The 19161-nt window shown below is 44.1% G+C and overlaps 1 protein-coding gene across 1 annotated transcript in view; it reads left to right on the top strand.

Annotated features, from left to right (window-relative positions):
- The first annotated feature begins 4841 nt into the window (after positions 1-4841).
- The window catches only part of LOC117397867 (hexokinase-2), a 30952-nt gene continuing 16632 nt past the window's right edge, over positions 4842-19161 (top strand). Inside the window, exons 1-5 of the mRNA XM_059013548.1 lie at positions 4842-5125; positions 14132-14294; positions 17459-17607; positions 18068-18187; positions 18786-18881. Of these exons, the coding sequence (XP_058869531.1) occupies positions 5063-5125; positions 14132-14294; positions 17459-17607; positions 18068-18187; positions 18786-18881 (591 nt within the window). The 5' untranslated portion in view covers positions 4842-5062. The remainder of the gene's footprint in view (positions 5126-14131; positions 14295-17458; positions 17608-18067; positions 18188-18785; positions 18882-19161) is intronic.

Consider the following 19161-nt stretch of genomic DNA (forward strand, 5'->3'; position numbering starts at 1 on the left):
TGAAACCAGCGTCCTGTCTCCATGCCTCAAGCCTGCCCTGGACTGGACTGGATTGGAGGGAGCACCCTTTCTCTTAGGAGGGTGAGGTAGGGAGCAGTTCAGTCTCCATGCCTCAAGCCTGCCCTGGACTGGGCTAGAGGGAGCACCCTTTCTCTTAGGGGGGTGAGGGAGGGAGGGAGCAGTTCAGTCTCCATGCCTCAAGCCTGCCCTGGATTGGACTGGACTGGAGGGAGCACCCTTTCTCTTAGGGGGGTGAGGGAGGGAGGGAGCAGTTCAGTCTCCATACCTCAAGCATGCCCTGGACTGGACTGGAGGGAGCCCCCTTTCTCTTAGGGGGTGAGGGAGGGAGGGAGCAGTTCAGTCTCCTTGCCTCAAGCCTGCCCTGGACTGGACTGGAGAGAGCACCCTTTCTCTCAGGGGGGTGAGGGAGGGAGGGAGCAGTTCAGTCTCCATGCCTCAAGCATGCCCTGGACTGGACTGAAGGGAACACCCTTTCTCTCAGGGGGGTGAGGGAGGGAGAGAGCAGTTCAGTCTCCATGCCTCAAGCCTGCCCTGGACTGGAGTGGAGGGAGCACCCTTTCTCTCAGGGGGGTGAGGGAGGGAGAGAGCAGTTCAATCTCCATGCCTCAAGCCTGCCCTGGACTGGACTGAAGGGAGCACCCTTTCTCTCAGGGGGGTGAGGGAGGGAGGGAGCAGTTCAGTCTCTGTATTGCAGAATCATCATAACATTTTAATATAAACCATAATGGCATTTTTGAGGCTGTAGGTTTGCACTTTGAGACTTGTCTGCACAATTCTTAAATATCTGCGTAGGCCTGGCATCTCAGAACAGGGTGTGCTTAGAGATTTGCGTGAGTTGTTCGCGATCTGATTTCGTGAAGTCGTGCTGGAATGGTGAAATGCCGCAAGGTGGAGAAACTGCACGGGATATGAGCTCTGCGATTGCTGTGGAACAAACACAACTCCTGAGAGCTGCACTTGCTTCCAGTGTTAATATTCTCTAATGTTTGCGGTCTGCATGGCTCTGAGTTCAGTTGCTTCAGTATCTCAAAATCTGCCTTTACCTGGCTTGGAGAGGCTTGTCGGGAAAACCCTAACCGCCAGCACTGATGTGACTTCCTCTTTCCATTCCCATCATGTGGTACAGCGTGACCTTTCAACCCGGCTAGCTCCACCCATCCTACAGTTTCCCTTTAATCTTTCGGTCATTTAGACACGAGTGTCTCCAACGCTGGTCCCTGGAAACGGATTACTTGAGGCAGCCCGAATCTGTAGGAAAATGTACAAAATATCTGTGGAGCATCTTGTGTGTTTAGTAATGTTATTAATAATGGCTTATAAAAATGTAACTCAAGTAAACATAATCATATCAAACAATGAATGGGTTCAGTACTTCCATTTGAATATATTAAGCAGTTTTGTCAGTAAAATCTTTAGAGACTGTCAAACAAAAACATCACATCACATGGCCTATACAGGAATGGGAATCCATCTCCCATTCATAGCAGTTTGATCCATTCCTGGTTTTACTATGAGTCTAATAAGACACACCTGAACTTCTTACCTAGACACACTGCGGTCAATCAAGCTTGTAGTAAAACCTGAAATGGATGAAACTTCTATGCAACATGAGTCTTGTTTCCATCTCTGTTGTACCAAGTGCTTTATAAGAACATAAGAACACAAGAACATAAGAAAGTTTCCAAACGAGAGGAGGCCATTCGGCCCATCTTGCTCGTTTGGTTGTTGGTAGCTTATTGATCCCAGAATCTCATCAAGCAGCTTCTTGAAGGATCCCAGGGTGTCGGCTTCAACAACATTACTGGGGAGTTGGTTCCAGACCCTCACAATTCTCTGTGTAAAAAAGTGATTATTATTTAGTAATGTAACGGTTCACAGTAAAATCGTGTTGTAGCATTTAGTACCGGTTAGGCGCACCGCAAAACCCTTGATTCTGTAAAAAGTACTTATATATAATAAACAAACATATCTTACAATTATAGTATATTCATATTAGTCTATTGGACTGTTTTTTTTATGTTAGCTGTATTTGTGTTCTTTACTTTCTTTGGAAAAATAAACTAATTTTGTGGCTATGTATTTAAACCCATATATTATTATTTCTTAACAGACATCCTTATCCAGGGCGATTTACAATTGTTACAAAACATCACATCATTTTTATATACTATTACATTATTTTTTACATACAATTAACCATTTATAGAGTTGAGTTTTTACTGGAGCAATCTAGGTAAAGTACCTTGCTCAAGGGTACAGCAGCAGTGTCCCCCACCTGGGATTGAACCCACGACCCTCCGGGCAAGAGTCCAGAGCCCTAACCACTACTCCACACTGATGTCCATATAATATTCACAAAATGAAAACAGTGATTGAATGGTGTTTTTTGATAAACAGGATTGGAACAAAATCAGCGGTGTTTAACAACAACGACGATAACGGCGACAATGGTAACACTAATATAACGTATCAGTATTATACGTGTTGTTTAGAGTGAGAGAGGATGCAGGGACGGCCGCGTGTGTCTCCCAGAATATCTGCAGATGCTAAACTGTATAAACAGTTTAAAGCGCGCGCGGTCATCAAGTGTACACCGCATAGCTTCCTGCAGAGATAAAACAGATAGACCCACGATAAACCTCAGAACACCGACACAACAAGTTAACTACAGTACATGTGCAGTTTTTTTATGCTTGTGCATTGTGCATTTATCGTGGCTTATTATTATTATTATTATAACCAGGCTTTCACACACACCTCTCTGTGGTTTACAATGCTTCCCTGTGCTTTACCAGACCTCTCTGTGCTTTACAATGCATCCCTATGCTTTACCATGCCTCTGTGCTTTACAATGCTTCCCTATGCTTTACCACACCTCTCTGTGCTTTACAAGGCTTCCCTATGCTTTACCAGACCTCTCTGTGCTTTACAATGCTTCCCTATGCTTTACCAGACCTCTCTGTGCTTTACAATGCTTCCCTATGCTTTACCAGACCTCTCTGTGCTTTACAATGCTTCCCTATGCTTTACCAGACCTCTCTGTGCTTTACAATGCTTCCCTATGCTTTACCAGACCTCTCTGTGCTTTACAATGCTTCCCTATGCTTTACTACACCTCTCTGTGCTTTACAATGCTTCCCTATGCTTTACCATCCCTCTCTGTGCTTTACAATGCTTACCTATTTCACTGTGCTTTATCACACTTTGCTGTGCTTTTACTAGGAGAACATTTATATTGAGCAAATGTCAGCAGAGAGAGTCAGTAGTCTGAATTTGGGAAGACAGTGGATTTAGACACAATCTGGAGCAATGATCTTTCACACGGATCATCCTGTTTTATTTTAGCCTCTGCGACGGACCCAAGGCCAGTTGTTTGCTGAGACTAGGAGAGTTCAGATGACAGCGGTATAAGACAAAACAGCACGCAGGCAGCTTATCAGTGCTGACAAGACATAGACAGTGTGGGCCAGTGACCTGAGCTAATGACCAACTTGCAGTGAACTTAAAATTGCATCACAAGGAAGAAACTCTTAGCACAGATTCACAAATCTCTGGGACCCTTTTATAAAGGTTTAGCACTGTAATAAAGTGTGATAAAGCTCAGTGAAAACACGGTAAAGCAAAACACCAAAAAACAAAACATGCAAAACACCCCCAGCTTGCACACGATGGAAACTAGAATTATTGAAAAAAACCCAACATTTGAAGTATATGTAGACACATAATAAATATATTTTTCATAGAATTTTTTTTTTTTTCCATTTTATATCCATGACTTTTTAAATGTGGAGGGTTTCGTGTGCATAAGAGAAGATGAATCATCAGTGGTGGGTGTGTGTGTGTGTGTGTGTGTGTGCGTGCGTGCGTGCGTGTGGTGTGTGCGTGTGTGTGTCACGTTGCTATGGGCTACTAAGATACAACAGACGTTCCTAATGGTTTCTCCCGACCCTCCCCCCTCCACCACCACTGTGTCAGTGTCACTAGAGTCAACAGAGGTGCCGTGTGATTGTGTGACTCAGTCGCTCTGTGTGTTGTAATGCAGGGATGGAAATAAGACTCCCATTACGATTTTACGATTAATAAAACACACCTGAACTTGTTACCTATAGAATGTGGTTGGTTAAGCTCATACTAAAACCTGGAATGGGTGAATCGGCTATGCAATAGGAGTCTTATTTCCATCCCTGTATTCAACTACTTGCACAAACTACGCATGCGTGATTCATTTTTTTTGTGACACGCCTACAAAAAAATTAAGTACCATTTTTCGGCGCAAGCACCATTTTGCTTAAATGTATTAACTTTGATTGTATTTGGTTTTATCTGTCGTATATTATATATCGGAGGCTGTGTGGTCCAGTGGTTAAAGAAAAGGGCTTGTAACCAGGAGGTCCCCGGTTCAAATCCCACCTCAGCCACTGACTCATTGTAGTTGTAAATGACTCTGCAGCTGATGCATAGTTCACACACCCTAGTCTCTGTAAATCGCCTTGGATCAAGGCGTCTGCTAAATAAACTAATAATAACATCGATTTTGATTCGTTGTGTGTGACCGTTGAATGCAAATACAGTTTAGCATATCTAATTGGGACGATGCGCCCATTTTGCGTTGCCATTCCTGCCTCTCCAAATGAGCTACAAATGAGTCAAAACGCAGGGTAGCCCATTTTGAAGGGAAGCGCAGGATTTTCAGAACACCGGCCGGTTTTCTATCAAATTAGGAAGAAATGCCGGCTAAAGCCACGCAACACACCTTCCTCTCGGCCAATCAGAAGGGTGGGATTGTGTGATGTCATTGGAGGCTCGAGTTACATGTGATAGACTCACACACTCAGTCTCGTCACATTGTATTAATCTAGCCGGCACTCAGTTGTGGGAAAGGCGAGAGACGAACCATACCGATAGTATTTAATTCATTGTAAAATATCTATATATAGAATAAAAAGAGGAAGGGAACCCGGACGGATTTACATCACAATTTATTTTTGCTTTCTTTATTTATAAATATATATATTTTATTTTTTTCTCCCCACTGTGGAAAATGATCGCTGCGCATCTTTTGGCGTATTTTTTCACGGAATTAAGTCATGATCAGATACAAAAGGTGAGTGTATTTTTTAATTAATTTTTTTAATTGGTTGTCTCTGCTTTTATTTTAAAGTTTGCCAGCGCCCATGTGCTTTATTTTCTGGCGTGTATTCAGAGGATTTTCAAGTCGGTCGGTTTTTCTTTTCCGCTGTGGTCTCCTTCGTTTGTCATTTTAACAGACATCTGAATGGAAACGCACGACGTATAGTCCTTACCGACATCTGTAATTAAAAAACAACTTTAACCTATTCGGACGAGCTTGTAATAATATTATTAAGTCGCCTACAGTCAGCATTGAAAGTAACGTCCGCATCGAGAGTTTTATTTGTTTTCATTTTTAAAGTTGAATGTTATAAACACGTGATCGGATATGCAGTATTTCCTGAGTCTAACGTGGGACCAAGTTACAGTTACATACAATACAGTATAATGTACTGCATTTCAAGTGGTATATTTGCATGCTACCACAGACAAATACCGTCTTTTCAAGACTCTTACGCGCCGATTGACCATTCATAAAAAGCACCGACGTAAATGAATGGAACGTGAATCTTCTGTAATACGAGTCTGTGTTTAAATTTTATATAGATTACATTGAAATACAAACGTCAAAACAAATATTAAACACAAGTGTAACCAGTAGTGCTAAACGTTATAACTCCGATCTAACACGCTATATATATATATATATATATATATATATATATATATATATATATATATATGTAATAAGCGAACTAACTTTTTTTTTAATTATAAGTGGAATAATAAGAATATGTTTTGCTTGAACCCGAGAAAAGCCTTATGTCCGTAACATTAGGGTAAATTGTATTTCAAATGACAGCGATGACAGGGTCTAGTAGTAATCCTAGCGTATCTCCTATTAAACCAGCTCTCTGTGGGCTGATCTGAGTTCTGTCACGTACACATGAATTTCAACAGGATAACTCGTGACTTCCCTATATTTCTGCTTCGATACAAAAATGATATCATTTTTCTAAACCAATAATACCCCTTAATAATAATATAAACGTCAATCTTGTATTTATTTATTTATTTATTTATTTATTTATTTATTAACGGTTGAAGATCTTCTTAGTTTTCCGCCTGTCTTAATTTATTACGGTCAGCGCTTTGACATCCCTGTCAGTTCAGTATCACGTCTTGCTAAACTCCCCCACCCTGAACCGACATTATCACGTATTCTCAAATCATCTCAATCGAAAGAACGTTTTTTTTTTTTTTTACGTCATAGCAGCAACACTCTTTTTTGTAGAATTGCGTCACCAAACGCAGGTGCCTTGAGGTGACACACGTATGTATGGACTTAACAAAGCCGAGGGAACACGGAGACGCTTTTTCAGAAACAGCGGCTTGAAACCTGGTCCCAGGAGGCCTAGTTTGAGGTTTGCTGTTTGCTGTATGAAACCCCAAGTCTGCCTGCCTGGTGAGCCCAGTTTCTTGAAACCCCAGTTCCTTGAAACCCCAGTTCTAAACCACACGCGGGTTCGTGTGCCCTCGGCTTAACGCGTCATCAAATTCGAGAACTGCAGTACTTTCTAAAACGTGTTAATATGATCACTGCCACTATTGCAAGTTATTCAAAAAGTCGGTGCTCCATTTTGTAATTTTGGTTAGTTGTGCTCCCAGTATACCACAGCGATACTGAATAGTGAACATGAAATATACTGTATGGGGGGGGGGGGGGGGGGGGGGGGGCAGGAAAGTGACGCGATTCTCCGGTCTCTTTGATTAAAGCGTTGCTGTATGCTTTGTTGAGGCCGCACAGAACAAGCTCTCTGTGTTTGTAATCAGTGTCAACAACATAAGCACCATTATACTGATAAGGAAGCGATAGTTAAAAGCTTTCTCTTCTACAGCTGTCTGCAGTGCCAAACCATCCCTCAGCGGTCATGCAAGTGGATTATAGCCAGGCGTTCAGCGACTGAATGACAAACTTTTGGACACACGCACACACACAAAAACCTGCAATATGTAGCCTTTTAAATCTGTTGAAATTATATTTAAAAAAAAGAATAAAAAAAACTTGATCCCCAGGCTCCCAGTCCACAACTCTACACGCTAAGCCACCCCCGGGTCACACAGTCTCCAGTGGTGTTGAAAGCAGCTTGCTCCCAGGCTTCAGCCTCCTGTTGGCTTTCTCTGCCTGACCAGCGAACCATTCGACCTCCATCTCTCCCTTCGATTTGCATACTTATGTAATCGGACTCAAAACCTCGTTGGGTTTTTTTTTTTTTTTTTTGTCATGTGAGTAACGTTGCTGTGTAGCACCGCACCTCAAACCTCCCTGCCCCTTTTTACTGCGATGCTAAAAAAACAAAATCCGTTTGCTTGTTCAACCGGAATTGTTTGAAGCCGTGTAGATCTGCTGTTGAACGCGTTACATAATTGTGAACAGGAAGGATCTTGAATTGTTCCTTTTTTCATTTATCCCTTCCCTCGTTGCTGTTCCAGATCCGTCGCTTCGGTGCCTGTGTAACAGGAATCCCGCTGGGACTCTGCGCTGTGAAGGCTACCTCTTCAGTGTCTGAGGATCTAGTATACTCTAGTCCCAGGTTTTATAGTAGTTATGTGAGCTTAATAATAATAATGATAAATAAGACTCCTATTGCAGAATGGTTTGAGACAGTCCAGGGGTGTGTGTGTGCCTGTGTCTCCCTCCCACTCTGTGTGTGTGGGGGTGTCTCTGTGTCTCTCTCTTCCTCCTTCTGTGTTTCTCCACCTGTCTCTCCTATCTCTGTGTGTGTGTCTCCTCTCTGTCTGTCTCTCTCCCTCCCTCTCTATGTCTCTCTCTCTCTCTCCCTCTCTCTCTCCTTCTCCCCGCTGGGAGACCCGTGATTGCGCAATCCAGCACTGCATCTTTCTCTCCTGTGTCTCCCCTTCCCTCTCTCTCTCTCTCTCTCTCCCTCTCCCTCTCCCCGCTGGGAGACCCGTGATTGCGCAATCCAGCTCTGCGTCTCTTTCTCCTGTGTCTCTCTTTCCTTCCCTCTGTCTCTCTCTCCTTCCCTCTCTGTCTCTCTCTCTCTCTCCCCCTCCCTCTCCCTCCCTCTCTCTCCCTGCTGGGAAACCCGTGATTGGGCAATCCAGCACTGCAACTCTTTCTCCTGTGTCTCTCTCTCCTTCCCTCTCTCTCTCTCTCCCCCTGCCTCCCTCACTCTCTCCCTCTCTCCCCGCTGGGAGACCCTTGATTGCTCAATCCAGCACTGCGACTCTTTCTCTCCTGTTTGAAACATGGCAGTTGAAGGAATGCCAGTTATGTTTACAGTACCCCGAGCCAGCATGCCGGGTACAGTACATATCAATAGTTATGTTTACAGTACCCCGAGCCAGCATGCCGGGTACAGTACATATCAATAGGCTCCCTATAGCTGAACTGACCTGTCAGCAAACTTTACGTTCGCTGTTAGAGTGGGGGAGGGAGGTAACCTTTCCCGCGTGAGCTTCAGTGTGACATGAAGCAGCGGCAGGGCTGGCTGCAGTGGCAGTGCCCTTGCATGAGGAAGGACACTGCGAAATGCTTTTGCGCTGCAGCGATCCCCCCTCCGACATTCACATCCAATAGATACAGGAGACGTGAATATTCCTGAAGATTGCCTTACAGAAACACAGTATGAAGTAGGAGGAAGAAAACAGTCAAACTTTCTTGAATCGATTTATTCAGAGAGAGGGTGGCTGGTGTCGATCGGGCTGATTCCCTGTTCAGAGTGAATTAAGAAACAGCTGCTGGGGTTCGTGTGGGTCGCTGCTTTTCTTAGACTTTGTGGAGAACAGCGATCCACACGAACCCAAGCAGCTGTTTCTTCACTCTTCACTCTGAATGGATAAATCAGCCCGATCGACAGCAGAGACCCTCACCTGCGGAGAGCTTGATCAGAACAATCGGTTCGTGCAGCTCTGTTTAGAGAGCCTGTTTGAAGACAGAAGCTGAAAGAGATTTCAGACCTCCATGCTGGCAGAATATTGTGAGGATTTTCTAGAGGATGCGTTTCAACAGTTTCCCCTGATTTTTGAAGATTCTGTGCAAGAACGCTGTATCCGTTTTGATCAGGGAAACTCTTAGTTGCTTCAGAGGAGTCACACTGAGAGGTGTTGCTGTAATTCATTGTTTGGTGGTATATCTGCCAATAAACTTTAGAAGTCTTCAGCTTGTCCAGAACGCAGCTGCCAGACTTTCTCAACATATTACTCCAGAGCTCAGGGCCTTGTGTTGGCTACCAGTGAGCAACCCAATAAGGTCCTTCATGGATTCGGGCCATCCTCTCTCCAAGAGCGACTAACTCCTATCGTTTCCTTGAGATCAGAACATGCTGAACTCTTCTTGGTTGTTCCAAAGAATCGTCTTAAATCAGCTGGAAGCTTTCTGCTGTTGTGCTCCTCGTTTGTGGAACTCGACTTCGGCTGACATCGTTAGGTTTACGCTGGATTGAAATCTACTTTGAAAACCATACTTTTTTTAAATGTGCTTTTATATAATGAGTTGTAATGGGCAGCAGTGTGGAGTAGTGGTTAAGGCTCTGGACTCTTGACCGGAGGGTCGTGGGTTCAATCCCAGGTGGGGGACACTGCTGCTGTACCCTTGAGCAAGGTACTTTACCTAGATTGTTCCAATAAAAACCCAACTGTATAAATGGGTAATTGTATGTAAAAATAATGTGTGATATCTTGTAACAATTGTAAGTCGCCCTGGATAAGGGCGTCTGCTAAGAAATAAATAATAATGAGTGTACAGTACACTGTACAATCATTATTTGTCAGGGTTAAGCCTTTTGTTAGTTTATATCGAGGGGTTAGTTATAGCGAAAGGACAATCAGAATGAACGATACACTGTTGGAGTAAGTTAATGAGATTGTGAATACAAGTAGAATTGCATGTACCTGTTGTCTCATGTATTCAATATAGTTTCAAGCTTCGCTGCAACATAAAATGATTTTCGTTTCAGCTTCACAGCTCGCTTTTTATGAAGACAAAAGAGTTGACTTCACTGCGGAGGTGGCATCTAGTGCGTATGGACTGGGATGTTGACAGTGTGTGTTTTTATATATAGTGGTTAAGTCCCTGGCCAAGGCTGGTCTGCCCCCATAAACCAGTTGACCCAGACGCACAAACTGTAGTTCAGTGCATTCCTGCTGACTTGCAAACAGAACAAAACAAAAGTCTAACTCCCAAGCTGGAGCATTAACTAAACTTTTCTGGTTCTAAAGTAATGAACTGGATGGCTACCGTTTTCCAGTAACAAAACCAGCACTGTGCCGTTTTCCCACACTGGTTATACCCAGACTGGATCCACACCAGTCCCAGAAAGATTTGGCCCTGCTTCAGTTACCAGCAGATGTCCCTCATTGTCTGCTTAATAGCCCTGAGGCCTTCTGGGTAATGTAGTCTTGTACTAACCCCTGAACTACATTTTTCTCCTCCCCTGACTCTGCCACTATTTATAATTCTCCTGCCTGAAGAAAATGTGTCTCTGATTGGCAGGGGTGGGGTTATTTTCTGTCCCTGCCAGATCAATGTGTGGGTCTGCCACAGGTGTAATTATTTTTAGTTTTTAATAATTTTTAGTTCACCTGCCTGTAATTAGCAGGCAGCTATAAATCAGAGACACGATGTTTGTTCAGGGCAGCCTCCAGTTGGTGTGAAGGGAGAGGCTGTCAGAGTGAAGAGACCGGGGGGTGGAAAAGATACTGTGTGAACCTTTTTGTTCGTGTTTGTGAAAGCGTGTTGTTTTGTTTTACTGGTAAACGGCTTAGCCGTCCAGATTTAGTGAGGGAGAGAGAAAAAAGTTTGAGTTAGTGCTCCGAAATGGAGTTAGGCTTTTGTTTTGGTTTGTCTTTTTATTTCTGTAATTTAATAAAATCGTACGAAAGTGCTTGAAAACTTCAAATCTTGTGTCTGGGTGTTCTGCAAAAGGGCTATCGAACCTTAAACAAACTGAAATCTTTCACTCATATATATATACAATTATTATTATTTATTTCTTAGCAGACGCCCTTATCCAGGACGACTTACAATTGTTACAAGATATCACATTATTTTTACATACAATTCCCCATTTATACGGTTTTTACTGGAGCAATCTAGGTAAAGTACCTTGCTCAAGGGTACAGCAGCAGTGTCCCCCGCCTGGGATTGAACCCACGACCCTCCGGTCAAGAGTTCAGAGCCCTAACCACTACTCCACACCGCTGCCAAAATAGAGTGCTCTTATTTTGTCTGTGGTGTGAAGGGAGGGCGCTGTATAAAAATACATTCGTATTGCTTCGTGTCTTCAGAGGAAACGTGTGTCATTCAGCTTGTTCACTTTGTTACAGGGTTTTTTATTTAAATCGTTTTAATCTTAGGCAAACTCTTTTGAAATGCCAGATGAATTCACAGCAGCCTGTTTCAAACAGGGCTTGACATTGTGACGGAGGCTCTGAAGAATGCAGGGAGGCTGCAGCGAATGAAGATTCTTTTTCTGTTGGTCATCACGTCTCCCCCCCTCTCTGCAGACCCACCTGTGTCACGAGACTGCAGGGAAAGAAACCCGTTTTACAGGAAAGAGGCAGGGCCATGAAAACCAGCTGGGAGGGGAGGAAGGAGTGGGATGGAGGGGTGGAGAAGGGAAGGGAATTGCCTTTCTGTTTAACCTTTTAACGTCTAACATTCCTGTGTTTTTGATAAGCCTGTACCAAGGTGTTTTGACAATGAGGTCAACAGCTTTCTCTTCAGAGACGCGTGTAACACAGGCTGGAGCAGACTCCTTCTAGTGAAAAGATAGAGCTTATTAGACACTGGTTAATCCACCCTTAATTTTATTTGCTTATTTAGTTTTATTTATTTATTTATATATTATTATTATTTATTTCTTAGCAGACGCCCTTATCCGGGTCGACTTACAATTGTTACAAGATATCACATTATTTTTACATACAATTACCCATTTATACAGTTGGGTTTTTCCTGGAGCAATCTAGGTAAAGCACCTTGCTCAAGGGTACAGCAGCAGTGTCCCCCACCTGGGATTGAACCCACGACCCTCTGGTCAAGAGTCCAGAGCCCTAACCACTATTCCACACTGCTGCTATAATGTGGCTGGTATTTAATTGAGCGTGTGTTTTGATAGGACCTGTGAACTACTCCAGAGCTGGAAATAAGACTCCTATTGCACAGCAGTTTCACCCATTCCAGGTTTTACTATGAGCTTGATTAGCCCCAGTCTGTATAGGTATAACAGGCTCAGGTGTGTCTTGTTAGGCTCCATAGTGAAAACAGGAATGGATCAAACTGCCATGCAATGGGAGTCTTATTTCCATCCCTGCTTTGAGATTCCAGACCGTTTGTGGCTGATTTCAGTTTTTTAAAGACATCTGAAGTCAAGTCTAGGACAAGGGTAGACTTAGCCAGTGCTGGTGCAACCCTGACCACCGCAGACAGACAGGCAGGGCATATGATTAAAAAATCAGGGAGGCATTGATCAGTCAGTGGGACACGTTTTTAAAATGCCCTGCTTCCCAGCTCCTAATGCAAGATCGATTGAAGTTATTCATGTGGAGGTCAGATTCCGAGTGCAATGGATTATTTTAGTTGGTCTTTTTACATCGGTTTCACTTCAATCTGATTCTAAAAAAGAAATAGTTTTGTAATAATCAGTATAACTCTTCTTTCATCTCTGCTGGTATTGCTTTTATTTTTGGTGTTTTGACTGGAAGTCTTTCTCGGTTTTTTCATTAAAGCATTTCTCGTGAGACTTGCCAAGCTTCTTTCGGTGTTTCTAAATGTGACTTTGAGTGTTTTTAATAGTTCTGGATGAGACAAAGCAAGCACAGCGACCAGGAGAAAAACGAAACCCAATCAAACTGAAATCGGCCTAACCTTGGAAAGAACTCCATAGGAACTGTGTGAGCTCGATTAACCAGTCCAGGAGAGAGTCTGCTCCTCGGATGGGGTTTGATATAAACCGGGTTTTACCGGAGCTGGAACAGTTTACCCTACATCCTCCGCAGGGAGGTTCAATTGCAGAGTCGCTCGGAGGCGTGAGGTCATACTCCCTGCTGTCAATCATACAGACCTTACTAGCCAATCGGATCGCTCTGCTGTGTCATGTGCTGTGGGTGTCACGACAGGATGAAAACCTAAAAATAAAAACTGAAAAAAAAAGTCGAGCAGAAATACGGCAATGCTGATGAAGAAGGCACCAGCCCACGGAAGGTCAGTCTGCTTGACGGAGGTTTGCAGTTAGAGAAAGGGGTTTGTTACCAGGAGGCTCCAGGTTCAATCCCAGCCACTGACTCGCTGTGTGTGAACCTGAGCGAGTCACTTAACCTCCTTGTGCTCCGTCCTGCGGATGAGACGTAATTAATACCCCCCCCCATTAAAAAAACAAACAATGATCTGTTTTATTTTGGAATAGTTCCAAGGCTGTATATTTGGACGGTCCTAATCCATAAGGACCCATTTGTAGTTTTACTTCTCTGTCCCCCCCATAATGCCACACCAGTGGCACTTTTCGTTCTCTCGTTACAAAGATCGCATTTGGGAGTTGCTTGGAACCTCCAGCCAGTGCTTCACCCTCCTCCAGTCCACGTAAAGAAATCAATGCATGATTATTTACTCCGTTCTTTGATCCCTGTGTGCTGCTGATTTTACTTTTGAACCACACATGTTTTTATTGTTTGTACTTTTGCAATTTGTCCTTTTGTGGTTTTCTGAGACCTTCAGAACTCAAATATCACTTTCTCGTAGCTGTCTTCCGACTTAGAGACTAGGGGGGTGAACTATGCTTAATCAACAACTGCTGCTGCAGAGTCACTTCCAACAGGACCTTGTTTGTTTTACGTCTCATCCGAAGGACGGAGCACAAGGAGGTTCAGTGACTTGCTCAGGGTCACACACAGGGAGTCAGTGGCTGAGCCGGGATTTGAACCTCCTGGTATCAAACTCTTTTCTTTAATCGCTGGAGCACCAAGCCTCCTTATTCTCCCTTCTCAGTTCTCACCCCTTGCCTCTGTGCGTGTGCTCCAGGTGGATAAGTACCTCTATCACCTTCGCCTGTCCGAGGAGACGCTGCTGGAGATCTCGAAGCGCTTCCTGAAGGAGATGGAGAAGGGGCTGGGCAGGGACACCAACGCCACGGCCACGATCAAGATGCTGCCCACGTTTGTGCGCTCCACTCCCGACGGCACGGGTAAGCAGAGCCAACCAAGCCCTTGTAAGGGTGCAATTCAGAATTCATTGCAATTACAGCGGACTTCCTGGGTTATATATAAAAATAGAGGAAGCATCTTAATGTGTGGGTAGTTACTTTTTAGTTTCTATGTAATTATAGTTATTGCAGCATAATTGTAATTGAACAAAGTAGCATTGTAATTGAAATTATAATTCCTAATGAATCCCGGTCTGAATCCTACAGGAATAACACTGGAATATCTCATCCCAGTTCTGAAGCCATTCATTGTGAATTCAGCCCCCGTTATTATTATTATTATTTATTTCTTAGCAGACGCCCTTATCCAGGGCGACTTACAATTGTTACAAGATATCACATTATTTTTACATATAATTACCCATTTATACAGTTGGGTTTTTACTGGAGCAATCTAGGTAAAGTACCTTGCTCAAGGGTACAGCAGCAGTGTCCCCCACCTGGGATTGAACCCACGACCCTCCGGTCAAGTGTCCAGAGCCCTGACCACTACTCCACACCGCTGCCCTAAGCACACCCTGTTCTGAGATGCCAAGCTGAGTTGTTGATTCATGTGGATGTTCACTGCGACACCCGTGACCAGCTGCAGGTCACAGGTCACAGTCCAAGTCCGCTCGGAGATGACCGGGCACTCGCACTGAACCTCCTTGTGCTCCATCCTTCGGATGAGACGTAAAACAAACGAGCTCCTATTGGAAGCGACTCTGCAGCAGCAGCAGCAGCTGTTGATGATGCATAGTTCACCCCCCTAGTCTCTCTAAGTCACTTTGGATAAAAGCGTCTGCTAAACGACTAATTCATAATATTAATAAGAATAATAAGAAGCAGTTTCTTCACATGCAATCACACTCTCACTAATCTCCCAACCCCAGCGGTTATGTTGACCTGCCTTTCCTGTCATCGTGGTTACCAAGCAGCGCACAGGATTTCCGGCTTCCTGCTCGGAAACGTCTTATCAGAGCAGGCAAAAGTACCGAAGGTTGTGTTGCAATGCAGTCAAGGTCAAAGAAATTCCTTGCATGACGAGAAACTGACGAAACCTGCCTCATGAAGACATGGGCCTCCCGTAATGTTTAATCAACACATACATCCTGTTTTAAATGAGAACTTTCAATGGAGTAACAGGAACAGGAACAGAAACAGCGACTTGAAACCTGCTTCCAGGAGACCGGGAGACTCAGTTTGAGGTTGCTGTATCAAACCCCAAATCTCCCTGCCTGGTGTGCCGTGCAGTGGCCTGAAACCGAGTCTCCTGAAACCCAGTTCCAAGCCACAGAGTATTTCCTTTTAGCCGCTGTAACTTAGTATTCCCCCAATGCCCCTCTGGAATTTAGAATAGTAAATCTCAATATGGGAGTGAATGCATAAAGTCCAGGGATGGCAATAAGACTCCCATTGCAGAGCAGTGTGATCCATTCCTGGTTTCACTAGGAGTTTAATCAGACACACCTGAGCCTGTTACCTATACACACTGTGGCCGATCAAGCTCATAGTAAAACCTGAACTGGGTGTAACTGCTGCGCAATAGGAGTCTTATTTCCATCCCTGAAGACCTTATAAACACAACAAAGAAACGTGCTTGGGTGGCTGTTTTGAAGTCTGCTGTTGGTATACAGCGGTGACGCATAGCGAAGCACAGGCAAGCATGGTGTTGAATCTGCCTGCCTGATATTGTGTAAATCTCTCACTCCACTCCACCTTGACAGTGATAAAGCAGGAGATCTCGACGCACAGAAGCCTCATTGTTCGCACGGAACAGCTTGAAACGAAGCAAGTGGGCTGCTGGAAATAAAACAGGAACAAACTACTCACTTCAATCCACTGCCGAGTCCCCTAACTAAGGATTTAATTGTTTCTTTTGTTGGAAATCTTGGAGCCGGATTGATCCAAGAACTTGGCTGGAGTTGAGTTTATATTTCAGACCAGCAGTGTCAGGGATGGAAATAAGACTCCTATTGCGTAGCAGTGTCACCCAGTCCAGGTTTTACTACCAGCTTGATCGGACACAGTGTGTGTATAGGTAACAGGCTCAGGTGTGTCTGATTAAACTCCTAGTGAAACCAGGAATGGATCAAAGTGCTGTGCAACGGGAGTCTTATTCCCATCCCCGCACACCGCAGTGAGTAACTCTGTCTCCTCTGAGCTGCAGCCCCAGAGCTGTATTTACACAAGGAGAGCTCTCAACAATGTTTACCTTCACTGTTGACTTTGGATATTAGTGGAGTTTAACTTGCCGACATGGATATAAGCTGCCTGATTCCCAGTGCAGGGTAATTCCATAACTGCAGTATACTTTATGATTATACGCCTCTCCTTAGTTCCTCTTTGGCAAGCAGTGTTTGTTCTGCTTTGAGTTCAGAGAATAATCTTTCTTTGCAACCTTTTGACATCAAGCTTATAGTGAAACCGGAAGTGGATCAAACTGCTATGCAATAGGAGTCTTTAATACAGCTTGATTAGCCACAGTGTGTACAGGTAACAAGCTCAGGTGCGTCTGATTACACTCCTAGTGAAACCGGGCGTGGATCAGACTGCTGTGCAATGGGGTCTCATTTCCATCCCTGGGTTAGACAGGACTCTGTGGAGGAGGTTTGTGAGGGTTTGCGTCAGACTTCAAAGGAATTGATATTTGAGACAAATGCTTTCATTTGAAGCCTGTTTCACTGACTAACAAACAAATTTTAAAACGAGCCCAGCCCTGATCAGCAGTGGTGCCTGTGCTATTTATTATTATTATTATTATTATTATTATTATTATTATTATTATTATTATTATTATTATTATTATTATTATTTGGCAGGTGCCATTATCCAAGGTGACTTATAGGTGTTACAGGGTTACAATGCAAGCTTCATATTTAAACACAGTGTAGTTTACAGTAAGTGCAAATAATAATAATACTATTAGAATACAATATGAACTAGGATGCAGCCAGTTAGGATCACAGCAAGTTATATCTACAGTGACATGTTAGCAGTGCAATAGTGCAAGGATAGCGCATCAGCTGAGGATCCAGTAACGCGGTGCTGAGGTCAGGAGAGTCCAGTGCAGAGCAGGAGGGGCGGATCAAGAGATCTACAAGCACAGTCTAAACTGCTCGCCCGGTTTGTTAGTGACCCGGCTGTCCTGTGTTGTCGCCCTTCAGAGAGCGGTGAGTTCCTGGCTCTGGATCTGGGCGGGACGAACTTCCGCGTGCTGCGGGTCAAGGTGTCGGACAACGGGAAGCAGAAGGTGGAGATGGAGAATCAGATCTACGCCATCCCGGAGGATCTGATGAGGGGCAGCGGCACGCAGGTGAGGGGCTGTCCTGGTTGCCTGATCAGACGTCACCAAGGGTCCCATTGACGGCACAGCAACGCCGGCATGCCTGTCGCTGAGCCGGACGGTTGATTCGCTCTGATTTGAGACATAATAAAAAAGAAACTATATGATCATAACTTTAGATATTTTATTTAACATCATGTAATCAATGAAGCTACAAGGTGATGTCGCAAAAGTCTACCGGAAGCCATAATAGTGGTGCAGTATTTAAGATTTCTCTCTCTCTCTCTCTCTCTCTCTCTCTCTCTCTCTCTCTCTCTCTGTGTCTGTCTGTCTCTGTCTCTTTGTCTGTCTCTCTGTCTCTCTCTGTGTCTGTCTCATACTCTCACTCCCTGTCTCTCTCTCTCTCTCTCTCTCCCGCCATCGCTCTCTCTCTCTCTGTGTCTCTCTCTCTCTCCCTGTCTCACTCTCTCTCTCTCTGCTGTGTCCCCAGCTCTTTGACCACATCGCCGAGTGCCTGGCTAATTTCTTGGAGAAACTGAAGATCAAGGATAAGAAACTTCCTTTGGGATTCACCTTCTCCTTCCCCTGCCAGCAATCCAAGCTGGACGAGGTGAGGATCCGTTCCCAAACCTGCGGAAAAACCACTCCGGACCGCTGGTGATCTCGGAGATAGAAATAAGACTCTCGTTGCACAGCAGTTTGATCCATGCCTGATTTTACTATGAGTTTAATCAGACACACCTGAGCTTGTTACCTATACACACTAGGGCTAATCAAGCTGGTAGTAAAACCTGGAATGGGTGACACTGCTATGCAATAGGAGTCTTATTTCCATTCCTGGTAAATTAACCAATACTTAAACACTTTACAAAAAATTTAGTTTTACAAGGAACAAAATTAGATACTGTACAATGCAGAAGATTAAAGGAAAATAAATGGAAAAATACTCAATAGAAAGGCATAGGAGATTGTTACATCACTATGTAGTTAATGACATCACAAACACATTCATAGATTTAAATAGAAATAAGTGAGTGTAGTTGCCATGGCATCACAAGCCTGCAAGCACCTCCACACACTTTCTGTTAAACATGAATGCGTTTATTGAGTAGACTGGAGTGCTGCTCTGCTGGTTATGAAAGATATCCCTGTATCCCTCTTCCCTGTAACTTCCCTGTCTCCCTGCCCGTCTCCTCTCCTGTCTCCAGAGTATTCTGATTAACTGGACGAAGGGGTTCAAGTCCAGCGGCGTGGAGGGGCGGGACGTGGTCGCTCTGCTCAGGAAAGCCATCAGTAAGAGAGGGGTGAGTGACAGGTCTGTCCAGTTGTCCGTCACAGGGAGAGGACAGGCTCTGCTGGGCTGAGCGAGAGAGAGAGAGAGAGAGAGAGATAGAGAGAGAGAGAGAGATAGAGAGAGAGCGAGAGCGAGAGAGCATTATCTAGTCTACTGTACAGCAGCGATGTAGTCAAACTCTAATAATGCCTGTTCTATGCGTTTACAAGAAGTTCAGTTTTCAAATGTAGAATTCGTATAATAATTTTCGTGTATGGAAATCTGTATTTTAGTGGCATTCCGAAGCCTTC

This window comes from Acipenser ruthenus, chromosome 46, assembly GCF_902713425.1.
Source record: "Acipenser ruthenus chromosome 46, fAciRut3.2 maternal haplotype, whole genome shotgun sequence".
In the NCBI taxonomy this organism is placed as follows: Eukaryota; Metazoa; Chordata; class Actinopteri; order Acipenseriformes; family Acipenseridae; genus Acipenser; species Acipenser ruthenus.